The 13544-nt window shown below is 33.9% G+C and overlaps 2 protein-coding genes across 5 annotated transcripts in view; one reads left to right on the plus strand and one right to left on the minus strand.

The window, feature by feature from the left end:
- The window catches only part of LOC132737384 (BTB/POZ domain-containing protein 16-like), a gene marked incomplete at its 3' end in the record, with an annotated part of 50590 nt that extends 44629 nt beyond the window's left edge, over positions 1-5961 (minus strand). For 3 of the 4 annotated variants that reach the window (XM_060724663.1, XM_060724664.1, XM_060724662.1), the window contains 2 exon segments: positions 2471-2537; positions 5621-5961. In XM_060724663.1, the coding sequence (XP_060580646.1) occupies positions 2471-2537; positions 5621-5778 (225 nt within the window). 4 annotated transcript variants of the gene reach the window in all.
- Positions 5962-6795: 834 nt separating this feature from the next.
- On the plus strand, positions 6796-13139 carry LOC132737385 (large ribosomal subunit protein mL43-like). Its single transcript, XM_060724666.1, has 3 exons — positions 6796-6959; positions 9366-9472; positions 12480-13139. Exons 1-3 carry the CDS (start codon positions 6829-6831, stop codon positions 12794-12796), a joined length of 555 nt encoding a protein of 184 aa, XP_060580649.1. The 5' UTR covers positions 6796-6828; the 3' UTR covers positions 12797-13139.
- Positions 13140-13544: the final 405 nt, after the last annotated feature.

A 13544-nucleotide genomic window follows, 5' to 3' on the forward strand; every position in this document is an offset into this window, starting at 1 on the left:
TACTACTGCAGAACTTGAGAATCATCTGGTCTTAGCCTATACAAAGTTTCTCTATTGTTGATTGTAGCCAGTTACCTCTTATATCTTTTAGAGTTATGTCCCGGACAAAGTTCAAAGTGTAAAATAATCAAATTTGGGGGATAATTCAAAAATTAGGCAAGGCAGAGTTACGGTTCTTGTGCACTGCACTTCTACTCAATGAGATCTATTCTACCTACAAAGTTTCATGTTGATACCTCTTATACATATTTTTAGAGTTATGTCCGGACAAAGTTCAAAGTGAAAAAAATAAACAAAGGGAATAATTCAAAAATTAGGGGCAAGGCAGAGTTACGGTTCTTGTGCACTGCACTTCTACTCAATGAGATCTATCTACCTACAAAGTTTCATGTTGATACCTCTTATACTTTTAGAGTTATGTCCCGGACAAAGTTCAAAGTGTAAAAATAAACAAAGGGGAATAATTCAGAAATTAGGCAAGGCAGAGTTACAGTTCTTGTGCACTGCACTTCTACTCAATGAGATCTATCTACCTACAAAGTTTCATGTTGATACCTCTTGTTGTTACAAAGTTATGTCCCGGACAAGAAAAGGGGACGGACGGACGGACGGACGGAAAGACGGACGGACGGATGGACGGACGGACATGGCGGCGACTATATGCTCCCCCGAAATTTTTTCGGGGAGCATAAAAATCAATGCATAATCAAATGCCATAATAAGAGGTTTGTGAGAGTAATTCTACTGGTAAAAAATAGATTTTATTCATTTTTTCATCAATTTTTCTTTCAATTCATTAAAAAATAAATTTCTAATATATTATTCAGTTAATCTAAGTAAATTATTACACTAGATCAAAGAACTACATTATAATATTATGCTATAACAAGGCATGGTGTATGTAATATTTCAATCATAAAAACATTCAACATTTACATGTTACCTTAAAAGCTGTACAAATATTGATATACTTAAAGTATCAATTTTTGTCAAGTTCATTGATCAGAAAATTTGAATCAGGATAAAGTGTTTATACAGATATAGGTATTAGATTTATTTGCTGAACACTTCATTTGATTTACAAGTTATTCTACAAGGGTTTTACATGTATCACAAAGAAAGCCTATAGAAATATAAAAAAAGGCAAATATTGACAAGGTTTTTAATTCTAGTGTGAAAGTCTACCTAAAAAGGTCATTTCAATTGACAGACTAACAAAAGCGACAAAATAATCAAAATGTTATTAAAGTCTGTAAAAGAATTTTTTGATAGTGTAAAATACTTAAATGAAGGTAGATAACATATATTGTGATCAAAAAATTGGCAATTTACACATTTAGTACAATAAATCTATTGAAATTAGCACAGAAAAAATGTAATACTAGTTACCTGAATAGTTAGACTGCCATTTCAGGAAATATTTCAATCACCAATATAATGACAATTTGTTATTCACAAAATAAGTTTGATTGATAAGTACAGATTTATTATCAGTCAATTACTCTTAATATGTATAAAAGTGCAGCAATAATACATAAGTACATGTTTTTATTGTTGTTGTTGTTGTTGTTGTTGTGGGGTTTTTTTTTGTTGGTTTTTTTTCTTTTCTTTTTTTTGTGGGGGGGGGGGGGGGGGTGTCATAAAAAAAAGAGGCTGAATGAAAAAAAAAATTGTTAAATATTCAATTTAAGCTTAAAGCATAATTTTTATAAATTCTTACACAAACATTTTAACAAATTTTCAATTTTGTTTTTAACAATTTTATTTTTTTATTTTTTGCATGCTGGATTTTTGCAATAGCTTGACCTATTTTAAGTTTGGATAAGTCATTGGGAGTTTTAATCAGTTTTAAAATAAAACCAGCCAACATCAGAGTGGTGTTGATTGAATTCCCACTCCCCTGCCTAGACCCCTTCAATAATGTTTTTCATAGATTCTGAATGGCACTGAGCAATTAAAAGGCAATAAGAATTGATCATAGATAAAACTACAGACAACAGTCCACCAGTTTCCATGGCAACTTTGGCATAAAGTCATGCATGCAACTATCTCATACAGTCTAATCAGGGGTGGGCGTTAAACAGTATAGTACTACAATTGCCTCAAATTGCACAATTGGATCTTAATGTTTTTTTCCAATCAGAGGAAGCCGTCAAGACTCTATTCAAAAAAGTTTTAGAAAGATTAAATATTAATGATTGAAATTGCCTTGAAATACAAGTGGTATGCCAGGTCTGTATATCAACATTTATTCATATACCAGATTTTACTGAGGGAAAAAGCAGTCTCAGTCAGATTTTATGGATTTGCGCACTGGTCTGGCATACTCAAATCGCCTTCACAGAGTGCAACAGAAGTGCAGGGAATGGGGATCTAACATCATGCTTTCCAAAATACACATATGTATATTTGAAAATCAAAGTTTAAAAGTAACATTACTGTTTAATAGATGACAGATAAAACTGCTTACCCGTTTTGGAATTCTGCCATCAACAACTACTCCCATCAATGCAGTGTAAGGAGCGCTTTGTGTTGCCCTAGAAAATAACAACTGCATTTAATTATGGGAAAAAATCAGAGCTGTCTGATTGTCACAAACCAATTCTGGAAATTTTAGGTCTTACAAATGTACATGCATCTATTAAAACATTTTGTCATTACTATCAAGCATGAAACATTTTATTTAGGACCAAATCAATAATCAGTTAAAATCCTGAGGGTCAAATCAGGCTTATTGAAGATTTGAAGGGTCAAAGGGTCATTTCAAGGGTCAAATGGACACCCTGATTCAATTAATTACATCATGCAATATACTAAAATGTTTCCTCATATTATATATGTATAAAATTGCTTAGTGTTAGAGTGTATTAGGCCTCCCACTTAACTAAAAGTGATTGTAGGCTGCAGGGATCTGGCTTTATAACTTAAATATAATGCAGTCTAAATCCTGCTTCATTATAATTATTTGACAGAAATATAATAACTGGTCCACCATGATAGCAAACAAATTAACATGGATTTAATCAGCATTGTAAATGCGCAAATTTGGACAGAATATCATAACTTTTTGCAGAAATGAGTAAAATATTGTTCTGTGTTGCAAAAAATGTACAGGTGTAAAATTCTTTGCATGAATTCCATTGAATAGTGAAATTACTAAAATTGGTCAATTTTGACCCATCTCAACACTGGTCCATATGCAAATATGACACTGCTGTTAAATAAGTTACAGAAGTTTCCGATCGGTTAACGCGTCGGACTAGTAATCTAATGATCACTAGCCGCATGGGTTCAAACCCCATCAGGGGTGAGCCGTTGTTTCCTTGAGCAAGAAACTTTACACTCATTGCTCAGCTACTTAGGCCCTACTGGTTGGTTCCAGGAACGGATTTGAAAGTGTCTATACTATATATATATATACTGGCATGCGAGCAGTTCCCATACAGAAGCAGTACCCGTATTTTTTATTTAAACGCTTGATTTTTACTTGCATTCTTTAAAAATTCATTTCAAATCAGAGCTCCAGATAATTTTTTTGGCCAAGGGGTTTTTACCCCTCAAAATTTAGAGTGAGGGGTAAAATGTAAAATCTGAAAAACTTAAGGGGTAAAATCTGTCCAAAAAGCATTTTGCATTTTTTATGAACAAATTAAACTTATTGTTTTCGTTTGTTTGTTTATTTTCTTTTTTTTAGAAAAACCTTTAAAAATAAAATACTGATTCAATGTGAAGCAATACAAAACGTGCCCTGTAAAGTAAGACTTCCAGAGTATACTGGAACTCAAGTTTAGGATACACAGCAAAATTATCAGGGCTTCCATTTTCAAAATTTGGAAGTCAAAGACTTCAAAATCTCTGATATTGGAAGTCACATTATATTGGTAAAGAAGGAAGAGTATTAGATTTTCGGAAGTCACATGCCAAAATGAAGGAGTAATTAAATGACACCCAAACTTCAACTAGTGGAAGCCCGAAAATTAATAAATTTTCTAGGAGTCAATATTTTTCTTTCTTTATTTCTGTTGGCATGTAGCTTATCATGTGCCCCAGTTTGAACAATTAAAGTTGAAATTAGAATTAAAGAAAAAAAAAGATTTTATATTTTTCATTAAAAAAAGTATTGGTCTGAGAGAAAATTGTCCGTAACTGTAGACTGGGTACGAAAATATTGAGTACAAAACTGCAGGTGAACAAAGCGTGTTATTTTGTGCCAACAACAAAAGTGAAAGAAATTAAAATATATTTTTGTTTATATTGAGACATAAGCATGAAAATAGATGCCTTAACAAACTTAATACTATTTTAACTCCTACGATGGTTATCTGGCAAAAATTTATATCAATAATTTCACAGGTTGATCTACGGGAGTTACCTCCCTTCTGTACTTCCTGCTACTTTCGTTTTTAACATGCGTTGTTGACAACAGACTTTTAGTTTTCAATGCAATAAAATGGAAATATATTGTATTTTTATGCTCAAAACATCCCCTATCTGAATATCAAATGTTTACACTTTTATTCTTTTACGCCTAAATTTTGACATACAAGCGTATTTTCATTTTGTTGTGCGTAACTGTGACGCACGAATTTTGAAAGTGATGCGTATTTTAGATTTTCTATGCGTATTTTACGCTTATACGCACGCTATCTGGAGCTCTGTCAAATCAAGCAGATACATAAACGAGACAAAATCTAAGTGTCAGTTCAGCAATACGCATTAAAAGTCTCATTTTAAATCACTTTCACCTGTGCGTCGTCAAAACGTGACCTTGTTTTCTCTGGGGGATTCCGTCCTTGCGCGCATGCGCAAAAATATTTACACGTGAGGCTTGTTAAAGGGTTTTCCACTAATACCAACTGTTTACAGATAAGTAGGCAATGTGATTAAAACTTGTTTAATTATCAGACTTTTGACCAATATTACCACTTAAAATAATTTTATGGTTTTGATGCGTAAAATATCATGTATACAAGCATGCTATTGCATGTGAATGCGTTGGGGTAACGGTACCGGGTAATAGATACCCGCGTTTAGTCTACGGTCTATTTCCTGAATTACATCTATTTGTTTCTTAGATAATGGTCTGTTCAACAATTGTAAATGAAAAATAGGTCCGATATAATAAAATTGTATAATTACAATGGGTTAGATTTTATGTACGGGAACTACTCCTCTTCATACAAAATAATCAATAATTTCGGTACCCCATATGAGGCCTCATAAGTAAGGGTTATTCTATGTTTAGAACATGATGGAATTTCCATGATTTGTGTGACGAGCCGAATATTGATGTGTAAAATTCAAATTTTGGTGAGTGAGCGTAATAAAAAATAATGTTTAAGTAACTACGATTTTTGTACGGGAACTGCTCGCATGCCAGTATAGCTTATGTATTTTGTTATATTATTTGAATGCTAAATATGCCAAATTCTCTAAATAAATTTAAATATAAATAATTGTGCAAAAGATATCAAATTCTACATGCCCTTCACAAAATGTCACACACATGTACTGATTCTATCAGTGATAACTTATATCATACTGATACACAAAATAACAGAAAACATCAATGTGACTGATTCAATGCCGATTTATTTTCATTCCGACATATGATACAGACCTTGGATATGAAAGAGTTGCTTTGGGAGCTCCAACTGGTATAGCAGGAAAGTAAGACGACTGAACGCGCTGCTGAACGTAAAGACTTGACTGAGATACTTCCGTCATTTTGCCCGTGGAACCGACTTTTGTATGGCAAGTCAATATACTTTTAACCATGCACTTATATCCTCCAGGGAATATAAATCACAATAAAGGGGGAATCACAGCGCTTAAAAAAATAACTGATCTCCGTCGTTCTCACATTATTTCTTAAAATCCGTTATGACATACAGAAACACTCATATCGGCCATTTTAATTGGTTGCTACGTACGCGTAATCGAATCCGCGGGAAATAGCTGGTTCTCTTTTCATTACTCAAGCGCATCTACTGCGCAATGACGTAAAGTCAGAAACCAGTCATTTACCATTCGTTCGATTTACGTTGTGTCACTAAGTAGTTTAATCGAATTGACTGTTTTTATTTTTCCTGCATATTGCAATATCGGAAAGAATAATGCGCAAATTGTGAAATAAAGGTTTAGTTAAAGATACATTTTTAGTCCCAGGTTATAACAAGAACTCGTACATCAATATAAATTATGCCCGAACTTGAACTTGGTTTAAACTACTGAGATATCAGATTGAAACTTTGTGGGTGAATTATCCTATCTGGGTCTTTCAAATAGAGTATTTTATTATAAAGACCCTGATTTTTATAATAAGCCGGTGCTTTTGGGCTTATTGTCCTTTGATGCTACATTGCCTTTTTTGTCCTCTTGAGAATCCATTAAATTGTTTGGCATGGGATTTGTCGGTATGTCAGAGACGTTAAAATACATGTATTTATATGTCTCTGGGTATGTTAACTGTTATAAACTTCAGTCTGACATTACCTAGTTTTATGGATATTAACAAAACCTGGTTTCACTTCTTGATATTTATACTTTTATTAAACATTTTATATTAAATTACAAAAAGCCTTGTCCCTTTTGTTATAATGAAAATAATACTTGTTTGCATTTATATAATAATAATTGTTTGCAAGTATGTTTATATTATATATAATATTATAACCCATAATGGTATTTATTTCATATATTTATCAAATTTAAAAAGTGGAGCTGAAAAGACCTGGGTTTTGAAGGTGAAACGTCCAAGGGTGAAACATCCAGGAGGTGTAAAGTCCAAACACCCATCTAATTACAATCAAGTATACCAAGGACATCATGACAAGTTCTGCAACACCCAGTCGATTTCTCAAAAATGTTTTACAGAATGGCGTCGGAAGACATGTGTGTCAGCTACAAAGGATAACACTTTCTCTGTGCAAGTCACATCCCTCAAGTCATGCTGCTAGGTATCGTTAAATGCAACATGTCTCAATTGTACATATATTCGGATAGTCGCAAATTAGGATGCATTGCAAAATCGGAAACCATAATTTTTAGCTATTTGGATATTATTTCTGATTGAGACAATGCATGATTTGTCTTGAAATTCTAATGTAAGAGTTTTCATGTCGGGGCTTTTTTTCCTTTTATAACAGGGACCGATATAAGGCCCATTCGCAAAGCGGCAGAAAAAAATCACAATTTCAAGAGAGATTTCACAAAATGTTGGGACTTTGTCTTCGAAATACATTGTTTACCTTCTGGTAAAACTTGATTTACGCCAATTGCAATAACTTAGAAATAGTTTTTATCAAGTTAAATGGTTGTTTAACAGGGTTAAAAGACTTGAAGCAGATTTCTATCATTTTACACAGGTCTGAAATTATAATCAACCATTCGAGGTTTCAGAATGTCGTGAAATGCCAAGTAATGTCATTTGTTTTTCTTCACAATTTTATGACATACCTGGCTTTTTTTTCACGAAATGAACAGACCCAGATCACTTCACAATTTTTACAAAAAATGCCCTGCATTATGTATTGTTCTTTAAAATTGTGAATGTAGCTGGGAATAAACACAATATGTAAAAACAAGAGCTGTCACTCAAGTGAAGAATGCCCCCGAATAGGTTTCTTAAGCATGCATGTATTATGAAAAGAAAAGAGAATGAAAGTAACTAATTGCTTAAAATTGTTCTTGTGAAATGAAGTGCTATTTATAGCAAACGTAACGCGATTTTAATATGCTTCCTTCTGGGGGCATAATTAATTACAACCAAACATTTCATTATAATTTCAATTATTTGGCAAAAAACAATACATTTGCTTGAGATATTTTAAAATGATTCGTTTAAATAGCTCAGATTTCATCAAGTTGTAGATAACTTGTAATATACTGAGACAGCATTTCTTGCATATTTGACGCACATTACTTACACATGATGCAACAAAATCCAAAGCGTGCACTTTCCTTGACACAAGTTCATTATTCCAGGGTTTTACGGGACGCAGAATTCTGCGTCCCTATACGCATAAATTTTGACATGTACGCATATAAGTTATCCACTTGCGTCCAAGTGTACGCACAAAAATAATCCTAGACAATAGATATTATTGTTTCTGACCCGACATGATTTTATCTCTTTCTTCTCGAAGCTCACTAAATTCCATTTTAATCTAATACAGCGTGCAGAAATGCTTGCATTTGTTTATTTCGGAAGTTAACATAATTGAAATCTACTGCGCATGCTATTTGCAAGTGCCCGCTGCTGAAACTGATGACGTTTATCGTGCAAGCTACAGTAACTGATGACGCTTACCGTAAAATGTATTTTAGGTAGCCGTTTTTGGTTTTTCTGTTGCTATATTTAGACATACTATTTATAACAAGCAATTACTATTGGTTAGCGTATCCAAAATGTCGACCTACCAGTTCGGCGAATGTATTTTGTACATGAACCGCAATAATAAAAAAGTAGTGCTTTTTGCAAACCTATTTTCATGTAGTGTTAAAGAAATTAAGTTACTGGGTATGTTATTATCGTTGGTGTTATAAATATAATGGTTTCAGCGAACTTAAATTATGAGGAGGTGCAAAAGCGGTTTCGTCGGCCTTTTTGTATGATATTTTTAAAAACGCAACATATTTAGCTGACTGGTCTGTAAAGATATCTATTGTGACTAGTTCAATATAATAAAATATTTACAAATAGATCAGTACAAATTTTCAGTCTGTTGGTGTAATCACCTTATCAATAACAAAATATGCTACTAAAACTTGACATTCCAGCCACTCAAAGACTTAAATAAGCCTTGGAAATAGCACATGACATTATTGTAAAGGGCTATAAAAAACCTAGTGATAAAAGATATTGAAATCATACTTCTTAAGTTATGAAAACAGTACAATATACATGTATATTTCTCACAGGTAAGTGATTTTATGCAAAATAGAGTGGTCTTCATAGTCTTTTATAGTGAATATAATTTTGGACCCCTAAAATTCAGGCCTGGACCCCTACTTTTCTAGGCTGTGCATCCACTGGACCCCTAAAATTTCAAAGAGATGTAAAACCCTGTTATTCAGTGAAAGGTGTCATTGTCTCCAACAATAACAGCCAAAAGGCCCATCACGAGTTAACTTTAATTAATCAAAAGAAGTTGTTACAGAAAACGTTAAATCTCAGGACAGTGTTGCTTGAGTAACAAATGAGATGTCTACTTACAATATATAATCACTTCAGCATCAAATCAAGATTGAGATTATGTTTAATTTAGACAGACCTCATTCTTGGCTTGTTTAAACATTATATGTTAAAAAATTGTGGATTTGTATATGAAAGTCATCATACCATACCTTTATCTTTCTTTCAGGGAGTTTGTTGAACAAGATTTGCTTGATTTTACACAACAAAATCCTGGAATTGTAGTTTACATAAAGCCAAGAAGACATAGAACTCCCATGCTTAGGGCAGAATATTGTAAGAAATTTTATGTCACTTACATTAAACAAAAAATTTTGCCTTTAGTAATGTTATCAAAGTATTGTCAAGGTATAGGAAATTTATTTGAGCCATGTCACGACAAAACCAACATAATGGGTTTGCGACCAGCATGGATCCAGACCAGCCTGCGCAGTCTGATCAGGATCCATGCTGTTCGCTATCAGTTTTTGTGTCGCCTTGAAAAGGAGACATATAGGGGTTACTTTTGTCGGCAGCGTCGTTGTCGGCGTCCCCTAAAGCTTGTCCGGAGCATAACTCAGTCACTATAAGTCTGATTGACTTCAAACTTGGTATGCATGCTTCTTTCAATAACCCGAAGTGCAGTGCACAGAACCAGTACTCTGTAGTTCTTATTTTTTGAGTTATTGCCCTTTGTTAATTTTCATACTTTAATTTTGTCCGGGCCATTTCTCATCAACTAAAAAGCTATGGACTTCAAACTTCATAGGATGATAGATCTCATTAAAAAGAAGTGCAGTGTGTAAAAACCGGTACTCTGCACTTCCTATTTTTTGAGTTATTGCCCTTTGTTAATTTTCATACTTTATCTTTGTCCGGGCCATTTCTCCTAATGTATAAAAGCCATGGACTTGAAACTTTATAGGATGATAGATCTCATTAAGAAAAAGTGCAGTGCATAAGAACTAATACTCTGCATATCTTATTTTTTGAGTTATTGCCCTTTGTTGATTTTCTTACTTTATTTTTGTCCTGGTCATTTCTCCTCAAGTATGAAAGCTATAGACTTGAAACATCATAGAATGATAGATCTTATTGATAAGAAGTGCAGTTCACAGAAACTGCTGCTCTGCACTTACTATTTTTTTAGTTATTGCCCTTTGTTATTTTTCCTATTTCATTTTTGTCCTGGCCATTTCTCCTAAACTACATTGGCGACACATCCGACTCGCGGAGTTCTAGTTTAACTTGTAATAGAGTTGGTAAGCGAACAGCATGGAGCCTGATCAGACTGCGCGGATGCGCAGGCTGGTCTGGATCCATGCTGGTTGCAGATGCACTATGTTGGTTTTGTCATGACGCGGCTCATTTGTTCTGCAGTCAAGCACTCAATGAGCTGTATGATTATTTACTATGTTGTTAATTTGTTTGTTGTTGTTTTTTTATTGATAAATATGTAAACATCTGGGGTCTGCCCTCAACTTATTACATCATATCCTGAACTAATATTTAACCGTAAATTAAAAAAAAATCCCAATTCAGCACTTTTGGAACATGACCAGACCCCAAGAATTGGGAATTTTTATGATATTTCAGACAAATCGGGGAAAATCTGACAACATAAATATTGTATACATCAAATTAGACAATAAAAAAATCAAATACTTAGTTAATTAAACTCCTTTTACATTATTCATGTTCATTATTACATTAAACTAGAACTCCGCGAGTCGGATGTGTCGCCTTGTGAACAATGTAGTTTAGGAGAAATGGCCAGGACAAAAATGAAATATGAAAAATTACAAAGGGCAATAACTAAAAAAATAATATTAAAAGTGCAGAGCAGCAGTTTCTGTGCATTGCACTTCTTATCAATAAGATCTATCATTGTATGATGTTTAAAGTCCATAGCTTTCATACTTGAGGAGAAATGACCAGGACAAAAATAAAGTAAGAAAATCAACAAAGGGCAATAACTCAAAAAATAAGAAATGCAGAGTATCAGTTCTTATGCACTGCACTTTTTCTTAATGAGATCTATCATCCTATGAAGTACATAGCTTTCATACTTGAGGAGAAATGACCAGGACAAAATTAAAGTAAGAAAATCAACAAAGGGCAATAACTCAAAAAATAAGAAATGCAGAGTATCAGTTCTTATGCACTGCACTTTTTCTTAATGAGATCTATCATCCTATGAAGTTTCAAGTCCATAGCTTTTATACTTTCGGAGAAATGGCTTGGACAAAAATTAAGTATGAAAATTAACAAAGGGCCATAACTCAAAAATTAAGAAATGCAGAGTACCGATTCTTGTGCACTGCACTTCTTCTTAATGAGATCTATCATCCTATGAAGTTTCAAGTCCATAGCTTTTATACTTAAGGAGAAATGGCCCGGACAAAATTAAAGTATGAAAATAAACAAAGGGCAATAACTCAAAAAGTAAGAAATGCATAGTACCTGTTCTTGTGCACTGCACTTCTTCTTAATGAGACCTATCATCCTATGAAGTTTCAAGTCCATGGCTTTTATACATTAGGAGAAATGGCTCGGACAAAAATAAGTATGAAAATTAACAAAGGGCAATAACTAAAAAAATAAGAAGTGCAGAGTACCGGTTCTTGTGCACTGCACTTCTTCTTAATGAGATCTATCATCCTATGAAGTTTCAAGTCCATAGCTTTTTTAGTTGAAGAGAAATGGCCCGGACAAAATTAAAGTATGAAAATTAACAAAGGGCAATAACTCAAAAAATAAGAACTGCAGAGTACCGGTCCTTGTGCACTGCACTTCATGTTATTGAAAGAAGCATGCATACCAAGTTTGAAGTCAATCAGACTTATAGTGACTGAGTTATGCTACGGACAAGCTTTAGGGGACGCCGACAACGACGCCGCCAACACAGACACCGCCGACAAAAGTAATCCCTATATGTCACCTTTTCAAGGCGACACAAAAATTACAAATTTATGTAAGTGTATTAGCTCAAGAAGGGACTGGTTAGGAAACAGAAGAAGGAACAACAGTATTTTTTCAGCTGTTTTGGGAAAAGGCCGCTGGCTTTAACTGCAAAAAACTACCGTGTTATTTTTTTGAAATTTGGGAAAAATGATGATTTTGAGTTAGGAAAGGAGTGATTTATTAGGGTGATGGTGCGAAAATGCCCTGCAAAGATTAGTCATTTAAAACCTCATGATATTCATATGTACATGTTTAGCATATAACCCAACACAAACCATATATACTTTGATTAACTTAAATTCAAAGAGCTGCATCAATTTTTCTACTTTCTACTTTTCAGTAAATGGTTACAAAGAAGATGTTACACTACGGAAATGTAGTAAGGAGGAAATATCACAGTGGATTGGTTTAATGAAAGGCAGATCTGGTGGTCAGATAATGAGACTACGTAAAGAATGGCACACTGACACTCCATCCATTCAAGGTGTATGGCATCCTTTCTTGTTCAAGGACACGAAACTCAATATAACTGACATTAAAGATAAAAGTTTGTCTCAGTATGTATCCCCGTATAAATCGGCTTCAGATAGAGTAAAGGAACTGCAGAAAAGCCATCAAAATCAAACATATCAAAGTGATAATAACAAGACAGAGTGATAAATATTGTGTTAATGATACGGCTTGTGTAGAGACATTTCAATTGTCTTTAGAAAAAGTGGAAAAGGATTGGAATTTGGAAATATAAAATGAAATGAGTTCATAAATGCTCTTTCTTGGCAAGCATCCAATTTATGAATTCAAATACCTTTTGTATAAGAGAATGGATGTTGACTCTACAGTATAGTTTACAATCTATGATTCAAGTATCAATCAAGGTTGAATATCTCATGGAAACAAAAGAAAAACAGACATAATCAAGCAAGGAATTAGGCTTTGGTGCAATGTCATTTGTTTGAGGAACTTTGTGTCATTATTAAAATTTACATTGTATTCAAATAAATGGCTTGTTTTTCTCAACCAAAATTACACCTTTATTGCCATTATATCTTGTTGATTTACTCATTAAAAGTCATTTGAAGACTTGGTGCTCGAAGCTGACTGTTTTTGATTGCAGGTTGTCACTTTTAGCTCATCTATATAATATATGAGCTGCGTCGTGACAAAACCAACATAGTGGGTTTGCGACCAGCATGGATCCAGACCAGCCTGTGCCTCCACTCAGTCTGATCAGGATTCATGTTGTTCGCTATCAGTTTCTCTACTTGTAATAGGGTTTGTAAGCAAACAGCATGGATCCTGGTCAGACTGCGCGGATGCGCAGGCTGGTCTGGATCCATGCTGGTCGCAAACACATTACGTTGGTTTTGTCATGACGCGACTCATTTATTGAGATCTGTCCAACTTG

The sequence above is a fragment of the Ruditapes philippinarum genome, unplaced genomic scaffold (assembly GCF_026571515.1).
Source record: "Ruditapes philippinarum isolate M1 unplaced genomic scaffold, ASM2657151v2 ctg2805_1_1_1_1, whole genome shotgun sequence".
Lineage (NCBI taxonomy): Eukaryota > Metazoa > Mollusca > Bivalvia > Venerida > Veneridae > Ruditapes > Ruditapes philippinarum.

Bases quoted from the DNA above. Each gene is read 5' to 3' on its own strand.
- LOC132737385 (XM_060724666.1), top strand. From the start codon at position 6,829: ATGACAAGTTCTGCAACACCCAGTCGATTTCTCAAAAATGTTTTACAG. The intron at 6,960-9,365 runs GTATCGTTAAAT...TCTTTCTTTCAG, and splicing joins CCCTCAAGTCATGCTGCTAG to GGAGTTTGTTGAACAAGATT. The intron at 9,473-12,479 runs GTAAGAAATTTT...TCTACTTTTCAG, and splicing joins CATGCTTAGGGCAGAATATT to TAAATGGTTACAAAGAAGAT.